At 48.8% G+C, this 19,066-nt stretch overlaps 1 protein-coding gene across 1 annotated transcript in view; it reads right to left on the bottom strand.

The window, feature by feature from the left end:
• LOC128721627 (hemicentin-1) overlaps nt 1-19,066 on the bottom strand; it is a 145,843-nt gene that overhangs the window by 85,608 nt on the left and 41,169 nt on the right. The window contains exons 2-5 of the mRNA XM_053815398.1: nt 16,797-16,926; nt 9,410-9,539; nt 7,102-7,186; nt 2,915-3,025 (exon numbers count right to left, since the gene is read on the bottom strand). Coding sequence (XP_053671373.1) covers nt 2,915-3,025; nt 7,102-7,186; nt 9,410-9,539; nt 16,797-16,926 — 456 coding nt within the window. The remainder of the gene's footprint in view (nt 1-2,914; nt 3,026-7,101; nt 7,187-9,409; nt 9,540-16,796; nt 16,927-19,066) is intronic.

Below are 19,066 nucleotides of genomic sequence, written 5' to 3'. Positions count from 1 at the left end.
TGAGGGGCATCAAATATTAGAGAACGAAAAACAAAATAGTTTACCTACCTCAATGTTCAGTATGTTCAGAGATACACGATTCAATAACAGCAGTGCAAGTTGTTATTTAATGATAGAAACTTGTTTGAACAATCAAGCAAATCAAATCTGAGCTTGATTTCAGGTTTGCATCAGTAAACAAATATCTCCTCATGCACATGAGTGCGAAGATTAGAAACATATCGGCTGAATTTCATAAAAAAGCTCAAAAAACGAGCGCACAATCTTGTTTGAAATATTCTTGTGGCCGTAAATTTTAACGCGCCCCGTTATGGCATGTCTTCAAATTTCGTTCCTCTCGCGACCTCGACAAACCATCGACAGCCGAGTACGTCGGTGCCATTGTTCGTGTACTGCAGCACGCGAAAAACCAGCAGGCACGGCTGGATAAATTAGAATGGTACTTGCCAAAATCTCATTACGCACGACACCATGGAGTGCGAGCTGGAATTTTATATCACCCCAGCGTGGTGAAGCCACCACCACTCAGCCTCATCGGAGGCGAGTTAATCGGGACGGCAAACAAATGAAGATGTAATTATGTGTCCCCGGCTCCCCGTTCGCGTTAGCCCTGGCCAGGATCGTACCGAGGGCGCGATCAAAACGGCGTGTCGCAGAAGTGCCCAAGTATCGCGAAACAAGCCTCAAGCACTGTGCGCCCGTCGTCGGACATAATGCTAATGACCAACGCCATAACAGTTTGGTGCTGCCTTTTCAGGCCCACTTCAGGCCGCTGTTGGGCAAAGAGCAGCTCTTCGCTGCGGTGTTTTTTTTGTGCCCGCAGCGTTGGATTCAATTTACAGCAAGTCGAAACCGAATGGAAGCGGATCACGGAGTTGTGAGGAGTACAGGAGCGAACCAAAGGAAATTGGGACAGCAAACATGGAAATTCTTGCGCACTGGCGCAGCATGCTGCCGGTTGGTGTGAATCGATTTCCACCGAGTTAACTGCGGGTGCGGGTCGAGAGGAAAAATTAATTAACTGTCTTCGGTGTTAGAGGCGCACAAGAACCGAAGAAACGGAGCACGCGGAAACGACGGTGGCGTGCAAAATGGCCCACTGCAATGGAACATTGTGCTGGTGGCCTGAGCTGCTCAGGTGGTAGTTTAGGGTGATTTAATCCGATTTAAATGGGATTCGTCGACGGACGACTAGTTGAGGGGTGTCAGTTCGTTGGAACCAATCATGGTGTTTGAGACAGGAGTTGAATGGTAAACTCATGCCATGTAGCGTATGCTTAACTGTCTACACTATGATACGCTTCATTTTATGAGAGATGATATTATTTTGGACTAAAATATGATCATGTTTTTGCGTAGTGAGAGATGAGAGTCATCTACAGTTTTTGCTACGTTCCATTCTGAAGCCTAAGTCAATATGTGTCAATCAATCTGATACTCTTTTTTCAACGGTCCTGAGGATTGGCCATCCCATCTGTCACTGGACGTCACAATGCCGGACAGTTTAGAATTTGAGATTGCCCATATTATTCGATAGCACGGTTGATTCCGGTGGCAATGTTTGCTCGGCTACACGGTCGACTGAACCGTTCACGTATTATGTTTGTTCTCGTGCAGTATCGACCGTCAAAAAAGGGAGAAAAAGAAAAATCAAGCAAACATACATTGACGTCTGCTGGTGCTATTTGCCATACGAGTAAGCGTAAGCATAGTAAGCGCAAAAGCAAAGTGAATTTACTTTTGAAACTTTAAAATCAAAATGCTACGAATACGTAGAAAAAACACCACATATACACCCAACAAAAAAACCAACGACCCGAAAAGAGATAAACACAACTCACAACCGGGAAAACACTCCACTGCGGGACGGATTCGCCCCCGGTCGGAATGCAAATGAATTCACCCCCATTCGGTGAAACGGAAATCAACGCATCCTTTTTTTTCTGTCACACCGGTGCGAGGACACCACTGGCCACGAGCAGGATTGAAAAACGTACGAAGTGGAACAAAATAAACACACACAAACAAACATTGCAGAGGATGGAAATGGAGACTGAATGAGACGGAAGAGTTTGGGACTGCAGGAGATCGAGTCCGTCTCGAGGCAAATGCTACCAAAAGCGAAACATTCCAGTAAACGTTGTATACATATTTTAAGTGAAAATAAAAACAATCCCACCCTAACAATTCCACCATTTCCCTTGACAGACTAGCGCGCTTCAGCCACACCGGTCACTTCCGGTTCCGGCCACCGATCGCAAAGCCAACATCGTCGTACTCGGAGACGACAAGCGAAAGCGCAAAATATGCTGTCGAGAATTAAAATTCGTTGAATGATAAGGGTTAAGGTTATGCTTAGTTGTTGTTGTTGTTGCCATTGTCCACGTTCGCTGGGTGATGCAGTGGGAATTTTTCCTTTTTTTTTGCGTTATTTAATATCATCTTTTTGTTTTGTTTTTTAAATTCCCGAGCTCCCAACATCGCGCACCACCACGCTTGGTGGAGAGGATCGGGATGGAACTTATTTACATTTCTCTCCGCAAACAACTGGAAACTATGTAACGTTCCGTTTCCGTGTGACGTTCGTTGGGGAAAAAGTGTGAAAACAAACAAACGAGCGACAAAACGCGCAAAAAGCCGTCTCTTCTTTGCAATATTTGCGTCCCACCCGGATGTGGCAGCCCTGCGCGTGAAAAGTGCTTCGGGTTTTGCTCGTTTTTGCCCATATAGAAAGTGCGGGTTTTGATTTCGCGCCGTTTGGCATTTGGCCAGTGAGTAACCCTTCTCGAAAGCGAGAGCACAAAGAACAAAGAAAAGATGAAACTTAAACGCTGCAAGGATTGTTTTATTCCAGAGTTGCTCCTATGCACACCGTGACCCTAAAAATGGCCTCCAAAGTCACGCAGTTACTTACCTCCAGTGACGACGCATATCAGCACCAGATCGCCGCCCTCCTCGTAGGGTCCGGCGTGGGATGGAAGCACGACCCCAGCTTCATTATGGATCTTCGGTACGTCGGGTGGTACTGTCGGGTGGATGGGCGAGAAAGAGCAAGAAAAATTGCGATAAAAAAGGCATCATTAGTGGGGGAAAGAAAGGTGACACCGGGACGTTTAGGTAATTATTTGGTAGCTTTTCGGTGCCCCAATGAGCCCCTGTACGCTGGTAGATAAAGTAAGTAATGAGCCACCGAGGAAGAAGGGCGGTTCTCAACACGTGTGAAGGATGTAAGCTGTTGTACGGTTGCTTATCGTGGGTGGTAAATATTCTCGTATGACGATCAACCTTCGTCATAACCTTAAAGTATTGTTATGGAAAATTGGTGGCTGTCATTATGAAGGGTCGTCTGAACGGTGACATTATTTGCGAGGTAGGCTCGTGGTAGAGAAATTGACCTTTTTCTCTGTTGACCCTAGGGAAGACACTTCGTTGTTTATTCGTGAAAGATCATGTTTACCATGCGTTAACCCTGATGATGTGATGAGTCGATGTTAGACGATGAGCACCTAAGCAATTATTAATGATAGTTGCTTTTTTATAAAGCAGCCCGTTTGTTTCGTCTTGTTTTTACAATTTATCGAGAAACGCATTTACTCGTTTCTACGCGTGCTTAGATACGCAAATGATTGCCCAATAATTCACGCTGCTGTTTTTTTTTATGTCACACGATTGGAAACAAACACCCAACGTGTATCTCTCTATTGCGTTGAAACTGTGGACAAGTTCATAAAATCTACCGTCGGTCAATTCACGTGTTGTATATCTTCTGAGACCTTGAACAGAAAAAAAAACAAACAATACCTGCAAGAACGCTTTGCATAGCAAAATGGCTGAATACTACAAGCGCTGATTAGGCTCCATCCACGTGTCGGCTTTACATGTACCTGTCGTCTTATCTCATCCATGGCAGCTCCACATACGCTCAAGTCACTCGGATTGAACACGTTTTGCTGCACTCCGAGACGACGCACCCCATGTGTTCAGTGTGGTGCGTGCTTCACGTACGCACTCCATTGGCGATACATGTGCGCTCTTCTGCTCTATACCTCTTTGGATCTTGCAATAAGATGATTCGTTTCGAAGTGCTCGATTCACACTCGACTGCAAACTTCACTGGTTGAGGTCCGGAGCTACTTCACATGGCTCAGTCGTCTTGGTGCTTTCTGGCGTTCGCGGTCAGCTGCACCTTCGCCGTGGCCAGCGGACAGTTGATCGGGTCGCTGCTTGGATCGCTTACCGCCGGTCCATTGACGCAGGTTCTGGACTTGTTTCAAGAACCGTTGTCCCGGTCGACTTCCTTCGACGCGCTCGTGCCACAGGCAAACATAAAACTGTTCTGTGCACGACCGTTCGTGGCCACCGACCTCGAGCAGGTGTTCCTAAGCGACGTGAACATCTCGCAGAAGCTTGATCTCTCGCGGCCTCTGACAGTCGTCACACATGGATGGCTAGAGGCCAGCAACATTCAGCCGTACCTCAGCTTGACTGAGCGCTTCCGGCGATTCGTCAACGGCAGCAACTACTGTGTGCTGGACTGGCAGCCGTATGCCGCGTTCGCGTACACGGTGTCGGCCCGCAGGAGCGTACCACTGGTGGCGCAGTTCCTGTTCGGATACTTGTCGACAGCCATCCTGGAAGGCTATCCGATGGATCAGATCTCACTCGTAGGTTTCAGTTTGGGCGGTCAGATCTCGGGCCTCACGGGGAAGAAGTTCCGCGGTCAGCTTGGGGCCATCTACGCACTGGATCCGGCTGGTGTCTTCTTCACACATCCCGTCGATGTGGGACCGGAACAACGGCTCACGGGTACCGATGCGCTGTACGTGCAGGTTGTGTACACGACACGCTTCACCGTCGGGATGGGTCCACTCGTGGGGACCCAAAATTTCTTGCCCAACGGAGGTTTCCATCCGCAGGCACCGTGTGCGAGCGTTCTGGGTAACGTCAACCTTGTCGGTGAGTGACACGATCGATCCGGGGCCGCCTCCGGAAGTGAGCCGGTGTTATGTGTGCACGTGTTTGTGTTTCAGAGGGACTCCGTTGCAGCCACATGTACGCGGTGATCCTCTTCACGGCCACCTTGGATCCGGACAATCCTGTGGTCGGGCGACAGTGCTCACGGTTGCTGGGACGGTTGAGCTGTTTCCCGACGATGGACCGGTTGGGTGTTTACTCACAGCGGTAAGCAAAGGTTAACCTGATGCAGACATTTACTTCATGCGTCATCGAGGGTGTTTTTGTTGCTGCTGTTTTTTAGAATTCCTGGCGATTACTACATTTGATTGAACTCCGAGCTTTTCTTCGCAACAAAATAGACCGATCTGATGGCGAACTTTGTGAACAGGTCGCAGTACATTTAATGAATGTGCACATCCGAATGAGTCCTACGTCTTCTCGCTTCCATCCAAGGCCTTACAACGATGGTATTCGGGCAAATGCAAAAACTCATACAAACACTAAAAGCGTAAAACTCAGCGTAAGGGGCGCAAGGCCCAAGAGTGGCACATAAAACATAACGCTTACCAGCGCAGCCAACAGGTGACCGACCGGGCGAGTGGCAGAAAAAAGGACCGGGAGAACCCGGTGGCGGCGGTTGCGGTTTATTGCTTGCAATCACCGAAAGTACTGCACCGCTGGATCATGCTTTTGCATTTGCATAATTTAAATCTTGAGCTGTCGAATCACGCGCCATAAATGATGTGGCGGCGATGTGTGCGAGTGCGGCGTGTCGGGGTTTTACAGTCGAGCTTCACTTCCAGGATCGGGCTGCTTTTAGCCGCCATCTTGCGGGCTCGTCGTTCATTTGCTCCTCTTTTTCCACCCGGCGATGGGTGGGTTGGGTGGGATGAAAAGTAATTTCGCTGATGATGGCCCATCACCGCGACGCTACGGAGAATGATTATGCGAGGCGCAGTAAAATTTCGTCCACACATGCGCACACACACACACACACACATATATATATATATACATACGGAAGCAATCGTTTCCACACGTGGGCCCGTGGATGAGCCGGGTATCATTTGATGTGCCAACTTAAAGGCTTAAGTAGCAACTGCAGCAGCAGGCGAGCTGGGGGTTTCCATTCCCTTAGGACCAAAGGAAAATAACAACAACAAAATATCCCGATGGGATGGGTGTCGGTGGGGTAACATTTTAATGTGTCGCTCGCACATCCAACTCAACAGATGAGTCAAAGAAGTCCATTTACGGAGCTAAGAGCCGGCACATGAGCCGACCCACGAGCACTGTTGTAATAACGCGACCTCCTTGGATACATCATTTCGCAATGCTCTTTGTGTGATTGCTTTCACCATTGCTTGCGTGTGGAGCGGAAGTGCACTCTGGAGGTGGTTTCAGTTTCAAACAAAAGCATTTCAGGCTCTTTCTAGTCCGTACCCCCGTATCAATTGACGCGTTAGTGATGGTGCAAATGCAATTAAATGCACCCTCGGAAACACATTGTGGGCCAGGTGGTGTCGAGAACATTTGCCTCAGTTCAGCTTCAGCATTCAATCTTAACCCGCAGTTCCATTTGGGTATTGTTTGCGGTGACTGTGCTGCAAAACGGTTCCTGTCCAATTAAAACCCCGCGCATTTTTTTTTGTTCCAAACGGCGAAACGCGTTGGATGAAAGCGAGTGCAACGACCCGTGCGGTTGCTCGGACGTCAGGGCAAGATAACAAATACATATCTCGTTTCTTTCTTTCTCGCTGGCTCCGCAAATGCATTATGCCGCGGGTGAAGCGATCCCGTGGTTCGTCCTCGACCATCAAGACTGGCGCGTGACAAGAAACAATGAACGAGTTCCTTCCGCGCAGTGAAGGCCGGGCGGGAAGTTCATCCGGGACCGAATCGCGGGAACACAACCTTGGCAAGTGGATGCCGGCAGCCGGACAAAAAACATAAATCTTGAACCAATCCGTTTCCCGTCGCCATGGTAACGACGGTTGTAACATGAGACTTTGCTCGATGCTGCAATCTAACAAAGGGCAAAACAAAACCAAAGCACCCTGAGCTCTGGGATGGGGTGTCCAGACCCTCGAGTTCCAAGCCCTTTCCTCGGTGGCATCCGGTGGCGGGTTTTGTGCGCTTACTTACCCACGATTTCTAGATTTACATTACTATTTTTAGTAGGTGATAGCAAAAAGTCTACGCGACATCGAAAGTTTCCGGCGTCCTTTTTCTGCAACGAAAGAAAAGAAGGTAAAGGTGGATATGAAACCGGAGGAGTAGTGGTGCGATTCAATTGTTGGCATGAATGCGTGTTGCTGAACCGACGCGGAAACGGATGTGAGCCCGTGGTCCATGGGAAAGCACGGAAAATGCAATCTCTTGGGCTGAGAGTGTGCATCCTGAGGCTGAGGATTTTATTGTTTTGTGGTCACATGTAGTGAGTTACACAGGCAGGAAGATAGAGTGATTAAGACCGATCGTGACGTGTAGTAGGAAAGGTCCAATGAAAAGCATAAAACAGTTTAATGATAGTTGATGATGCAGTTTATACTTTCCTGCACAACTTACAAACCTTTTTGCGAATAATTTATGCACAATGTTGAGGAAAGGGTTAATTTCAATAGCCATAGGGTTTTGCCATAGCAAATAGTGGGTTTTTTTAACGAATCCTTTGCTTCTCTTCAAAAAAAATCTTCATGAATCCTTTGCTATGGGTATGGAGAAATTTCGTTCTCAAGGAAAAAAACCCCGATTGTCGAAGCTGAATGGAATTTTTCCACCAATCCCATCGTTCGCTGACGGGATTCGAATGGGTATTTAATGCCATGGTTATCGAATCTAGGAAAAGCCAACCCAACACGATAAAGCACTGAATTATTCAGCCAATCGAGCCCGGCCGGAGAAGCAATCCACCTACCGGGCAGCTCATCGCCGCCAGTGCAAATTGCTTCGAAATTGAGCAAAACAAATGACCACACCCCCAGCATGGGAGAAGAAGGCAAGGGAACAATTGAATTCCCGTCCTTCAAACGGCGCTCGGGCAGAGCATCGACAGCATTTGCATGGTTGAGCGGATTTTCCTAATGACCGTAATATATTTTCGTTTTCCATCGACACATCGGTAGCAGGGAGGGTCTCGGGCAGACCGAGAAAGGACGTCTTCGAATGCTGGCACGTTTCAAGAAATGCCAGTTCGCTTCCATCCGAACAATCGAGGTGATGGTGGTTGGAGCTGAGTGGAAGAGAAATGTGGCGCTGAAATCTGCTTCCCATGATGGCGTATCGATTTGGTCTAGCCTAATCGGTCCCGTTGCGCTCGATCTAGATCGAGAACGGTTCGGTTTCGGCACCAGGCTTTCTTGGCAACCGATTTGGGGATGCATCAATTAATCGTCGATGAAATGAGCACCAATTGATTTCGATTAAAATGCGAAATAATCTCTCCGTTAAGGGTGTGGGTCGGACGTGCTTTTCTTGTTGGCCGCATGCCTTTCGTCTTCGCACGTTCGGGGGAGGGTGTACTCAATGGTGTGTGTATGTGCGTTATTTTTATTTATTTTCCCCGATTCGAGCGCATCTTCGTCCTTCGATGGACGAATCGCGAGGGTTTCCATAAAAATGCCATCGACGTAATGATGGGGAACGCCATTTTTTGCGCCCCTACAGCGGCGGCTGTCAAATGCCCTCGAGCGAAATAAAAGATGCCGACAATAGAAATCGAAGGAAACGATGGACACCACCGTGAATGCGAAATGCAAATTTTGCCCCCGTCCCATCGAATCGCGCCGGCAACGACCATTGCTGGTCCCGTGGGAGATACTTTTAATTTCACCGCCCCCTTTTTGTGCTTGGGGCTGATCTGGTGGAGACGACCGAACGGTCAGTGGTGGGTGACGGAGTGTAAAAATGGAATTTCGATTCAACAGTGCGCCGAGATGTTGAGATGAATGAAAATCACTGGCGCTTGACGTGATTGAGTGGCAGGTTTTGGTGGCAGGACTGAAATGAAAATCGACGCTGCCAGCAGACGGTCGAACGGTCTGTCTTGAAGAAAAGTCGAGGGAGAATTGCAAATCCAACCAGAGCACCAGAGAACTACTGCTGACCGGTGGGCTATCGCGTTCGTTCCCGTTCGGTCGGTTTAGTGGGATGGGAAAGAATCTAATTTGTGTAAAAGTGCCTCGTTTTTATGCCGTCATCAACAATGCTATCGCTTCGGCCGGTGATCGGCCGTTCAAGGATGGTGACCGGAAATATCCCTTTTACTTGACGGCTTACAGACCCAGCAGAAACAACCATGGCCATTTTTCGCAGACAGAAAAATCAAAGTGAAAAGCAATAGACGTCGGTTTTCGGTCATCGTATCGGTTTCCTGTTTGATGTACTGTCCTTCTCGGAAAGTGAGTGCAGTATGGTTACAAAGCTATCAAACCAAAATGTTGATCGACGTTACCTGTACTGGGCTGATGACCAGCACCGCTCGGCTTTGCTCCCGTGTCGTCTTGAAGTTGGCACGATCTTCCAGGATGGCGACATCCTTCCAATGGGAGGGTGAGTTCACGTGCGGTCCACGTGTGTCGAAGCTGAAACGAAGCCAGAAACACACATGCGTGAATATTTAACTATCTATATCTTGTTATCTATTCGTTCAGTAACAAAAACAACAAACACACACACACACGCACAAATGCCGTAAAACACACGGCTTGCAAATTCGATCTTCAACGGGCCGGACTGGGTCTCTAAGTGGGTTGTCAACGGTGACGGAGGTTACGAAGCGAAATCAATTTTATCGAAGGAAGGACACACCCATGTACAGGACGGTTCCGAATGCTGCAGTCCTTCCCAGGAGATGCTCATTATGGAGGAAAATGAAGGCTCCCGCAAGGTGCTCGGGACTGAGAGGCAGCGAAGAAAAAGAAACCTTTAAAAAAGGAAAATCACCCTCCGAGAAGCCGGAAAATCGTATAACTTTATGCGACATATTCGGTGTTATATGCATGGAAATCGATCCCGAACTACCGAACTGTACCTTTGGGTTTTGGGTTTTGTATAGATTTTATTTCCGCTTCGGAAGTTCTTCCTTAACCGTATTGGAGGAAAAGAGAGAGAGATGGAGAGAGAAAGAAAGCAAGAGAGAAATAACGAACGCGAAGGGCAACAGAGAAAAAGTGAAAAGAAAGCCACATCACTAGCTGTCACAGAACCGGTGGATTTCGAGATGTGAGGATTTTGGTCCATGGGACTTTTGACTTTTTATTCCAGTCACTGACACGTCCGGTCTGCTCCATTTGACTAGGAGGAGCCGTTTGCGTTTTCCGCATTTGCTAACCCGACCTCGTCGCCCGAGAGAATGTTGGATGTGTAGACAAAATCTACAATTCCAACTATGAACGGGGACAGGTAGCTATTACCATGCCACCGATGTCGTCGTGGTCTTCGTCGAGTGGCGAGCTCTACGACGTTGACGAGGACGATGAAGTTCCGGTAACTATTTTCGTGTGTGGGAAGGTGGCCGTATCGGGTGGATGGAACAGGATCATCCTTGTTCCGTTCTCTAGAACTCACTCGCCCCACCGGTCGTTATATGCGGTCGTAAAGGAAAGAGATTCAATATTCTGATTCCAACCAACGATCGAAGGGCTAACTAATATCCTGGATGGTGTATCTGTGCGGACAAATGAAGACTTTGCTTTTTCGGAGATGCCCCCAGGAGTAGACAGCTTGGGTTCGAGTTTCCCGGCCATCGGTGTTAGAAAGTTCGGTCTCATTGTATTTACACAGAGTGACCCTAATTGTGCCCCCCGGGAGGGACATGCAGCTGTCTCAGCTCGGTCGGGGAAATTAAAAGGACCCCACAAAAAGGGTTGGTGTCCAGTTTGTTTGTGAAGTCAATGGTGTGCTAGTTTGAACACCCTGCACAAACAATCTGCTCCCGATTTCTCAACAGACTGCAGAAGAGCGTTTTTTTAAGCTAGCAGAAAAACTTTTCCTTCTTCCGTCGACTAAACCTGTAATGGAGGTGTCAAAGTGGAGGTCGAGTAGGGTTTTGTCGATAGCGTGAAGGGTCATTCACGATTGCGCGTGCTTGCATCTCGGTGAGCACGTGGATCTTGACCCTATCGATATCGGTGTCGAATTATGCGCCGGTCTGCTGAGCCTGTTAGCTCGTGCAGGCATACCCGTGCCTTCTGATTTCTTCCAGGACCAGGACCCGACAGCAACAACAGTCCCCGACGGGTGCCATCGCACACACACGGTGGAGGTCGAGGGATCGAATTTCATACCGCCCACCCGAAGTACTATGGTAATGGCGAACTCAACGAAACGTGGAAACACAATCGAATGGCCGTATATGGCCTCTCGGTAGCATTCGGCGAGTGGTTTGACAGCTTCTCAGCGCCGTCTTGAGATGATGTTACCGTCTCGAGTGGTTGGCGAGTTCTCCGAGGCCCCGTGTATCGATGCCGGTTGGAGTGGCGCTCGGTAAAGTGGCACTGTTGCAGGATGCTCGCACTGGTATTGATTTCGAGGGCCCGCCTTTCCCTTTCCGGATCGATGGTTTTCCCGTACGAATTCGCCACCGGTCCGGTCTGCTCCATTTGACTAGGAGGAGCCGTTTGCGTTTTCCGCATTTGCTAACCCGACCTCGTCGCCCGAGAGAATGTTGGATGTGTAGACAAAATCTACAATTCCAACTATGAACGGGGACAGGTAGCTATTACCATGCCACCGATGTCGTCGTGGTCTTCGTCGAGTGGCGAGCTCTACGACGTTGACGAGGACGATGAAGTTCCGGTAACTATTTTCGTGTGTGGGAAGGTGGCCGTATCGGGTGGATGGAACAGGATCATCCTTGTTCCGTTCTCTAGAACTCACTCGCCCCACCGGTCGTTATATGCGGTCGTAAAGGAAAGAGATTCAATATTCTGATTCCAACCAACGATCGAAGGGCTAACTAATATCCTGGATGGTGTATCTGTGCGGACAAATGAAGACTTTGCTTTTTCGGAGATGCCCCCAGGAGTAGACAGCTTGGGTTCGAGTTTCCCGGCCATCGGTGTTAGAAAGTTCGGTCTCATTGTATTTACACAGAGTGACCCTAATTGTGCCCCCCGGGAGGGACATGCAGCTGTCTCAGCTCGGTCGGGGAAATTAAAAGGACCCCACAAAAAGGGTTGGTGTCCAGTTTGTTTGTGAAGTCAATGGTGTGCTAGTTTGAACACCCTGCACAAACAATCTGCTCCCGATTTCTCAACAGACTGCAGAAGAGCGTTTTTTTAAGCTAGCAGAAAAACTTTTCCTTCTTCCGTCGACTAAACCTGTAATGGAGGTGTCAAAGTGGAGGTCGAGTAGGGTTTTGTCGATAGCGTGAAGGGTCATTCACGATTGCGCGTGCTTGCATCTCGGTGAGCACGTGGATCTTGACCCTATCGATATCGGTGTCGAATTATGCGCCGGTCTGCTGAGCCTGTTAGCTCGTGCAGGCATACCCGTGCCTTCTGATTTCTTCCAGGACCAGGACCCGACAGCAACAACAGTCCCCGACGGGTGCCATCGCACACACACGGTGGAGGTCGAGGGATCGAATTTCATACCGCCCACCCGAAGTACTATGGTAATGGCGAACTCAACGAAACGTGGAAACACAATCGAATGGCCGTATATGGCCTCTCGGTAGCATTCGGCGAGTGGTTTGACAGCTTCTCAGCGCCGTCTTGAGATGATGTTACCGTCTCGAGTGGTTGGCGAGTTCTCCGAGGCCCCGTGTATCGATGCCGGTTGGAGTGGCGCTCGGTAAAGTGGCACTGTTGCAGGATGCTCGCACTGGTATTGATTTCGAGGGCCCGCCTTTCCCTTTCCGGATCGATGGTTTTCCCGTACGAATTCGCCACCGGAGAAGAGGCTGCGTTCATTAGGAAATTCTAGTTCATCGATGGACCCGTCGAACGCCCGGCATGTTTGCGATGCGTTAAGGAACCATGGATGTGCGGTTACCATGGGAACCGATGATCGTAATTGAATCGTGCTCGTGGGAAGTGAGGAATAATTTAGCGAACTTGAAGCAATGGTGCCTATCAATGTAGAACACACTTGGAAGCATATAGAATAGGCTCGTGTAGGTGCGTGGTAGAAAAGGAAAAGCTATTCTGTAACGGGCATGCATGACGGGGATTTTAGTGGGTTTTCACAAGTTCAAGACGTTCTTTAAGAGTTTGCTTTTCGGATGAAACTTATCCCAAGAACAAGGTATTTCCATTTTTTTGTTTGTCAAGCTTCACGATTCGTTTGCCACACACACACACACACACACACACACACACACACACGTTCGCGCGTGTGCGGTTCGGCAACCTTTCCTATTAATCAAAGTGATTGACAACGTATTCGACCATTATTCCAGATCATTATGCGAAATCGATGATCTGTCTCCGGTTGGAGCCCGTGGGTCGTGCCTCAAGACACCGAAACCCACCGAGATGAGGTTCATTGCCGTAATCAAGGGCACGCGAGCGAAGGGCGTTCCTGCCAACCCTCCATTAACGTGTATGCCATTCTGAAACACGGCCTGGGTGGCCCCTTCCCTAGGCAGCCAGCGCGTGTCCTTGCGTCTCGAGTACCGGCTGCAGAACCGGCAAATCCACTTCGTCACTTTTTTCCACGCTAACATCGTTGGCTTGTCGCGCGGAAACCGGCTTCCTTCCGCATGATAAACATATTCAAATGTACCGCCCGTGACGCAGTATGTGTCGACGGTGGAAGAGAATCCTCTATACCGGTGGACAAATCCATTTACTCACGAGCTCGTCGTGTTTTCGTCATCGATCAAAACGGCGGCAGGGCGAAGGACTTTCAGACGAGCTTCTGTGCCAGCTGAGAGCATTTCCCATATTGCACCTCGTACAGCACACGGGCCCGTACGAAGGAACCACTCAACATCACTATCACTTGCTGTCGAGGTTGTACGCCAGCACACCCTCTCTTAGGAAAGCCTTCCGCATGATCCATCGAAACGGCAAACACCGGGAGACCTGCCTGGGACGCGCTCACCGGAGCCGATCGATCAGAAACGGGCTGCCGGAGCCGGAGGGACTGGCCTCTCCATCAATGACGGGTAACAAACGACGCACGACGACCTGCGATATTTTTCCTTGCCGACCCGTCCGCGGACCGGGTCGGATGGTTGAAAATTTATATCCAGGATGTTTCGGGGATTACGGTATGCCGTTGCGAAATTCTCCCGCGTGACAGGCTGCGTGTTGCGTTGGTCGTAGCCAATGCGGATGGGTGTCCTTTCACGAACCATGCGAGTGAAGCTGGCAAAGATAAGTAATACAATCCAGCCAGAGAGATGGAAAGACATTTTTCTGTAGCTGCAAAAGCTCCCCCACCAGTCCGATGTGTATCTTTCCTTGCATGCGTATGCGGTAGGATTTACAGTGCGAAACGTCTAGAATTGACTTTTAGGTGGATTTGGACGGTTCTCTCTGCTTTTCTTGGTTTTGCGGTTGCATTTACCTTACCCCGACAAAGTTGGGAAGGTACATCAGAGCCGCACTGAGCTACGACACCACCGTACAACAGGGAGGAGTAAAAATGACAGCAACCAGTGTGAAAGGCTCGTATCGGATCGGAACTCGCGTGCGGGCGCGGCCCACTAGAGCCAGCCAGCCAGCCAGCCCTCCCCGGTATTTTGAGAAATGCTTCGTATTTTTATGCTAAATATGCGATATGCATACATATACATCAACCTGCTCCATCGCCCTTAGCCCACCTCGGTGTGCGTCTGATGTACGGTACGGGGCGAGATTCCCCATTCGCCTTTTATGCCACTGGAGTCGGTTTGGAGGACGGTAAACGTAGAGGTAAAAAAAATTCTATGCAAAGCCATCACTTATGAATACACAAGTATTACACCGGCGGAGTGCGACGCACCGGTCCTGGCAGCCATCCATCCCCGTTCTCTCTCAGCCAACCGTGGGAGGGATCTTGTTTGCGATCCTCATCACATATCCAATCCAATTTGCGTTCCACCGGGGAATTTAACCTTATTCTTCGCCTGCAGCCTCACCAGGAAGCAAGACAAGAAGCCGACTGGGGAAAAGACCACCCATGGGTGCGGGAAAAATCTGAGCACCCACGCACCGATCCTTTCCGTCCGTTTTGCGTTCGTTTCGCACAGGTGGGCGCCACTGTGGCTACGTGTTTCCGAGCTATTCTTACTCAATGTTATTATGAAAATAGACGATATGTTTATGTTGAAGATGCTGTGCCTACTGCCAACTGGTCGCGTAAAATATGCACACACGCCGCGCAGTTACCTCCGCCATCCGGTGAGGGTGATATATTTATACATCTTTTGCCTGGCTTGGGGTGAGCTGTTCCTTGGCACAAACTGCAAACAGGAGCTCGGTGCCGCATGGGGGGGCAAATGGTAGTTAGATTGAAAATTGTTTTTCACCCACCGTTCGATGAAGTGCCAGTTCCCTCCCATACACGCTGGTAAGGTTTTTCCACCGCCGTGCGAACGTGAGCATGAATCTATATTCCCTTCTTCGTTGCCTCGGCGACTGGCTGGAAGTTGAGCATTCCGCTAGTGACTTTGTCAACGTTAGCTTGCGCGAAAGAGCGATACAGGGATATGTAAAAAACGGCAAAGATCACACACACTCAAACGAAACGACGCGCACGATAAAGTTATCGATATGTAAATTATTTTTCCAACCCAACTCCACGTTTCTACTACGCTGTCGAGATTGTCATCTCCGTGCGACGAGGACGATGTTTTTTTGTTCGTGGGTGTGTGACTCTATTCGTCGCCTAGCCAAGCCTCGCGGTGGTTGCGATCGTGAAAAAAACGAAAGGAAAATTCACTCTCCGTGGCAAAAGGGGGCCACGATGGACGGGTAAAAGCGTAATTGGTGAACAGGCGCCTGGAGACGGAAGAGTCGGAGAAGCCGTGGTATTCTTCCGGCAGCGAAAAGGTTCACCGCGTTCGTTATTGGGTCGTGTAAAACGAGAAGATTGATGGTTTGAATATTTTACGATCATTTCGTCACCATCGTCACGAAGCGATGCGCCATTGGCCACGCGGCACGAATGAGTGGGAAGAAAGGAACCATTCGCGTTTCGAGAGCTGCCGGAAGGAGTGAGAAAGAGAACCAGCACGCAAAAAAAATAGACTAAACGATGGGAAATGGGATGGAAAAAAGGTGCATAGCAAGGAAGGTCGACGACGAGCATGATAAGAAGGTTTAAAGGCAAATCATCCCCCAGGGAGAGGGCTGGGTTTCTATGTCAACGAACGATAAATCCACGAATTGGCTGAAGGAAAGACAAACTGGAACGATGATAAAAGAAGCGCGCAGAACGTTGCAATCGAGAATGAATATATTTATTCACGGCACCGCGCGCTCGCTGTAAACGTTCCAATCGATCGTTGGTGGAGCCATCCAAATGGTATTTACTAGGGAGCAGCATGAAGAGAGCAACCGTTTCCGAGCGTGCCCATCCGCCGAGGTCGCCACTTTGGATGCAACGAGATTAGTTAAGTCATATCCGGCCGTTGCGCAACGTCATCGTTCTGATGCATTCGGAATCAGATGTAATTTTTCCGTGCGCAAAACGATGATCTATTTAAGCGAAGGACGTTGATCCATTAATGGGCAATTTTCCACATCATGGGAAAAGACAAGAACGCAGTGCCAAACAGCCACTATGAAATGTTCTCGTAAGTCTTTAATTCAATTGCTCTTTTGCAAGCCACCGCAGCCAGGAGTGTTCCATGTTTGTGACACGTGTCATTGAGAACACTATCGCGCTTACCACCGTGAACTTACCTGTAGATCGGTACATTATCCTTGTACCACACCACTAGTAGAATTCGGTCGTTTGTGAGGTTAGAAGAAACGTCGCACTTAATTTGAGCCGTTTCGTTAACTAGCACCTTCTCCAGGTGAGTCGGCACGTCTGAAAGTGGGAAAGAAAAAGAGATGCAGATTAGCGAGAGACCATGTGCGAGGATACGACGTTTGATGGAAATCCACTCATCCACATCGCCAGCTCGTTTCGACATGCTCGAAATCCATCCATCATGGGTGGCATATTCATTAGGCCGCGCATAGCAGAAGGTTTCTGAAGGTGCTGCTGTGTACCATCGATGGGAGAAAATAAATACAAAGGCTCACCTTATCAGGTTACGAGATACAGCGTGCCTTATCGCGTGGTGTTTATAATCGACTTTTCCCTGCTCATTAGCGTTCCAGCGGCTGAGCAATTGGCGCACAATTGGAAGATAAACATAATTGACCGCATAATGCCATGGATGCGGGTGGTTGATGGATGATTCTAAGGTGCTCATTTTCGCCCTACCGTTTGTGTTAATGATGTTAATGATTATGCTTTCGAAGGGACGAACCAATAACGACTGGCTTTCTATGCTTTGATGTGAAGCAACGAAGTGCGCTTCGTTTTTTTGTTGTTGCCTTTCAATTTCTGGCTTGAAAGCAACATTTAAAAAATCAGCTACCAAAAAGCCTAAATGTCTGGCTAACTTACGTAAAATTGACCTTTTGGCGAATCGGACACGTAGGCACATAATCATTATGATTGAACGCAAAAAAAAAGTTTCCTCCTTATTATAGCCTTAAAAGCAAGCGTAATTAATAGCGGCTGGTTTATTCTGCCTATCGCACCTTGAATTGCGTACCTTCATTCATCGATTGGTGGTTGGAATAATTGAAAAGAACAGTTCATTTTTCAAAGCCGGGGTATGGTTTGTGAAAAAAAATGCGTTGGATTGCAGCATGGACTTATCAGTGCTGTTACATTGTTTGTTTGCAAGCCTTACTTGAAACGATGGAACAATTTGTATTGTTTGCTTCCATTATGTTGTTGTGTTGTTCCAGTTGAGAATCCAGCAAATGTTAATAAGTTGTAATCGTCTTCCAATTGTACACAATTGACATTGAGACTGCTTCGCCTCCCGCGCCTGGAGGATGACAATGTACTTTCAACGTTCTCTTGCTGCATCATTTCGAATGTAATCGAATGCATCAGATGAGTAAACACACATTTTCCATTACATCAGCCGATGTCGGCAGTGATCTGTTGCATTTTGCGTGCGGGTACTACGCTATTAAACAACCGTCAAATGTTAATAGCCGTGCGTGGTCATGCGTGAGCACTCGAATTTTGCACACGTGTCAGCACCGGTGGTCAGCATTTTTGTGTTCCGCATCCACTTGTACGTCGCGTTTCACGAGGAATGAAGCTGGCGAAACCCGCGAGGCACCAATTCAATAATGTAAATTTTCATCTTTTCACAACGCCTGAAGTCGCTGATTATACGAGCGTGCGTCGAATGCATTATGCGAACGGGCACATTCCGGCACGCGTGGGTGCCGCTTTTCGTCGTCGTCATTCGATACAATGCTGAAAGCTGCTCGAAATTCGCTCCCGTTCACGGACATCCGTCAGACATCTCAGTCATCTGCGACCACTCGGTACGGCTGAGATGCACGGCTGGTAATTTGCAATCCTAATAGAATGTTGCGTAGGGTACCATCCACCGAGAGCTAATCTCCGGAACCTGGCCACAAATAGCTAGACGAGGTACGACCGGGAACCGACGGTTAGCATCGGCAATCATGCAGTTGTACGGAGAGCACAAAAAAAAGGAATAGCTATCGCCGACAGCGTCCGCTTCAGTGAGCTAAGGAACCGTTTCGGGAACGACCGAAGGCTATCAACCGAGGTCCGTCTTGTTTGGCTTATTTGTTGCGAGCGTATTCTGGACGCGTTCTCGCGTTCATCCGCGTGCCAGCGAGCCGGTTTGGCCGCTCCGGATGATTACCATTGAGTGGCAGAATAGCGCGCGGTCTTTACCGGGAGTTTCGCATGCCAATACCGAGCATCATGTGGAATGCATGCACCACCAAAACCGAACTGAAGCACCGTCACGCATCGTTCCAGAAGCTTCCGAAGTCTCCGGGCAGGACTGGGCACTGGCACATTCGATGTGTGCGGTTTCGATGAATTTGGAAAGCTATGCGCGTTTCCGTTTCGGAATTGAAAATGAAGCGGCGTGAGCAAGGAGCTGGTAAAAAAA

This window comes from Anopheles nili, chromosome 2, assembly GCF_943737925.1.
Source record: "Anopheles nili chromosome 2, idAnoNiliSN_F5_01, whole genome shotgun sequence".
NCBI classification, from domain to species: Eukaryota; Metazoa; Arthropoda; class Insecta; order Diptera; family Culicidae; genus Anopheles; species Anopheles nili.
This window is presented reverse-complemented; position numbering and strand designations above follow the sequence as displayed.